At 45.8% G+C, this 1,601-nt stretch overlaps 1 protein-coding gene across 1 annotated transcript; it reads left to right on the forward strand.

Moving 5' to 3' along the window:
• Positions 1–344: 344 nt before the first annotated feature.
• Positions 345–1,312, forward strand: LOC149155434 (2S seed storage-like protein). Its single transcript, XM_089440305.1, has 2 exons — positions 345–925; positions 1,177–1,312. The coding sequence occupies exons 1-2, from the start codon at positions 445–447 to the stop codon at positions 1,203–1,205; spliced, it is 510 nt and encodes a 169-aa protein (XP_089296431.1). The 5' UTR covers positions 345–444; the 3' UTR covers positions 1,206–1,312.
• The last annotated feature ends 289 nt before the right edge of the window (positions 1,313–1,601 follow it).

Raw genomic sequence — 1,601 nt, forward strand, 5'->3', positions numbered from 1 at the left:
TAGCCACTGATTTCAACGTGAAAAATCACACCATCAGGCTAAGGCAGTTTCTCGTGACCGAATTTAAGTTTTCGAAATTGCGATAGTAGTTTGTAAGTCGCATCGCTGTTACTGTACCTTACACTGTCAGGGATTCTACACACCTGGAAGATTCTTCTGTTTTTAAATCTACTGGCCCGAAATGAAAGACGCGGCTATTGGAAACGGAGGCAGGCGTTCGATATTTCTCTGCCTTCAGTTGGGACGTGGAGTGTGAGATGGGGCATGCGCTACATGTGTTCGTGTCGTGTTGTTCTCTACTTTTATGTTCGTACAAGGAGACGCCTTCACCACGCTTCCATAAATACAGCATTAGGATCCACCTCGGCTTCCTGCAAGTTCCCACCTTCACACTTCCGCACCCTATATCTATCAATCTTTCAGTGTAACGAAGAAAGAAAAGCGATGGATGTTTTCTGCCCTCCGACTACGAGACTGGCTCTTAAATGGGTGAGCCTATGCGTAACCCTTCTGCTCCTTCTTCAGTGGGGCACCCCAACTGTTGATGCACGTGAAGGCATTATGTATGGAGAGGGCCTGCAACAACAACGACGCTCCTGCGATCCGGAGCGACTGTCTCAGTGCCGAGACTACATGGAGCGCCGGAGAGAGCAACCATCGGAGAGATGCTGCGAGGAATTGGAAAGAATGTCTCCACAATGCCGATGCAGAGCCATACAGCAAGTACTCGATCAATCTCAATCGTATGATTCAACCAGGGAGGACCTCTTCATGGACACTGAGGCTGCGCTTAACCAACGCCGCCGCCGCCGCGAATCGCGTGGACGAGAAGAGGAGGAGGAGATGGAGGAGAGAGCCGCGTACCTTCCAGAAACCTGCAACGTCCGCCAGCCTCCCCGCCGCTGCGATGTTCAACGCCGTTCTCGTAAGTCTTTCCATCGATCGATATGCAAGACCACTGATTATGAACACAGTAGTTGATTACTCTAGCTGTGTGTGTCGGAAGCTGCTGTCAGTATACTGTGGACTATCACATTCTTTCAATTATTCACGATGTTATTCATTATTCACGTTAATCCATCATGTAGTCTTCCATGTTCGCCGCTGTAACACTTCCAGTCCTTGGTACACTGATTGATGAATGATCTAATTCATGTGTTGATGGTGTGTGGACAGGCTATTTCACGACGGGCAGTGGGTTTTAAGTGCGCGACGAAATATAGGTGCTGTGTCTATGTTATGTATGTAACCGAATAAACAAGGGAGCCACTTAAGCCGCTACGAAATTTTGGTTTTCTTTTTGAGGAGCTTATGGTTATATATACCTGTAGGCTCTAGTGTCATTTCATTTAATGCCCACCACATTTAATGCCTACCACTTATATTGTAGCCAGATGTGTTCCCTTTTAGCTAGATGTATTCCCTTTTATGTAATAAAGGACTGAATGAAGGAGCAAATTCATTGAATTTGTTTCATTTCATGGCCACCATCAAAACAGTTTTCTTCTCCTTTTATGAGCAGCAAATGCAATATATACTCTGAGGCAAAGAGGTGAATTAGCCTCTATTAGAATATCAAAAAGACATTTATTCATCTCTAG

This window comes from Pinus tabuliformis, chromosome 9 (assembly GCF_031772625.1).
Source record: "Pinus tabuliformis cultivar Carrire ecotype Pingquan chromosome 9, CPIR1, whole genome shotgun sequence".
Taxonomy (NCBI): domain Eukaryota; kingdom Viridiplantae; phylum Streptophyta; class Pinopsida; order Pinales; family Pinaceae; genus Pinus; species Pinus tabuliformis.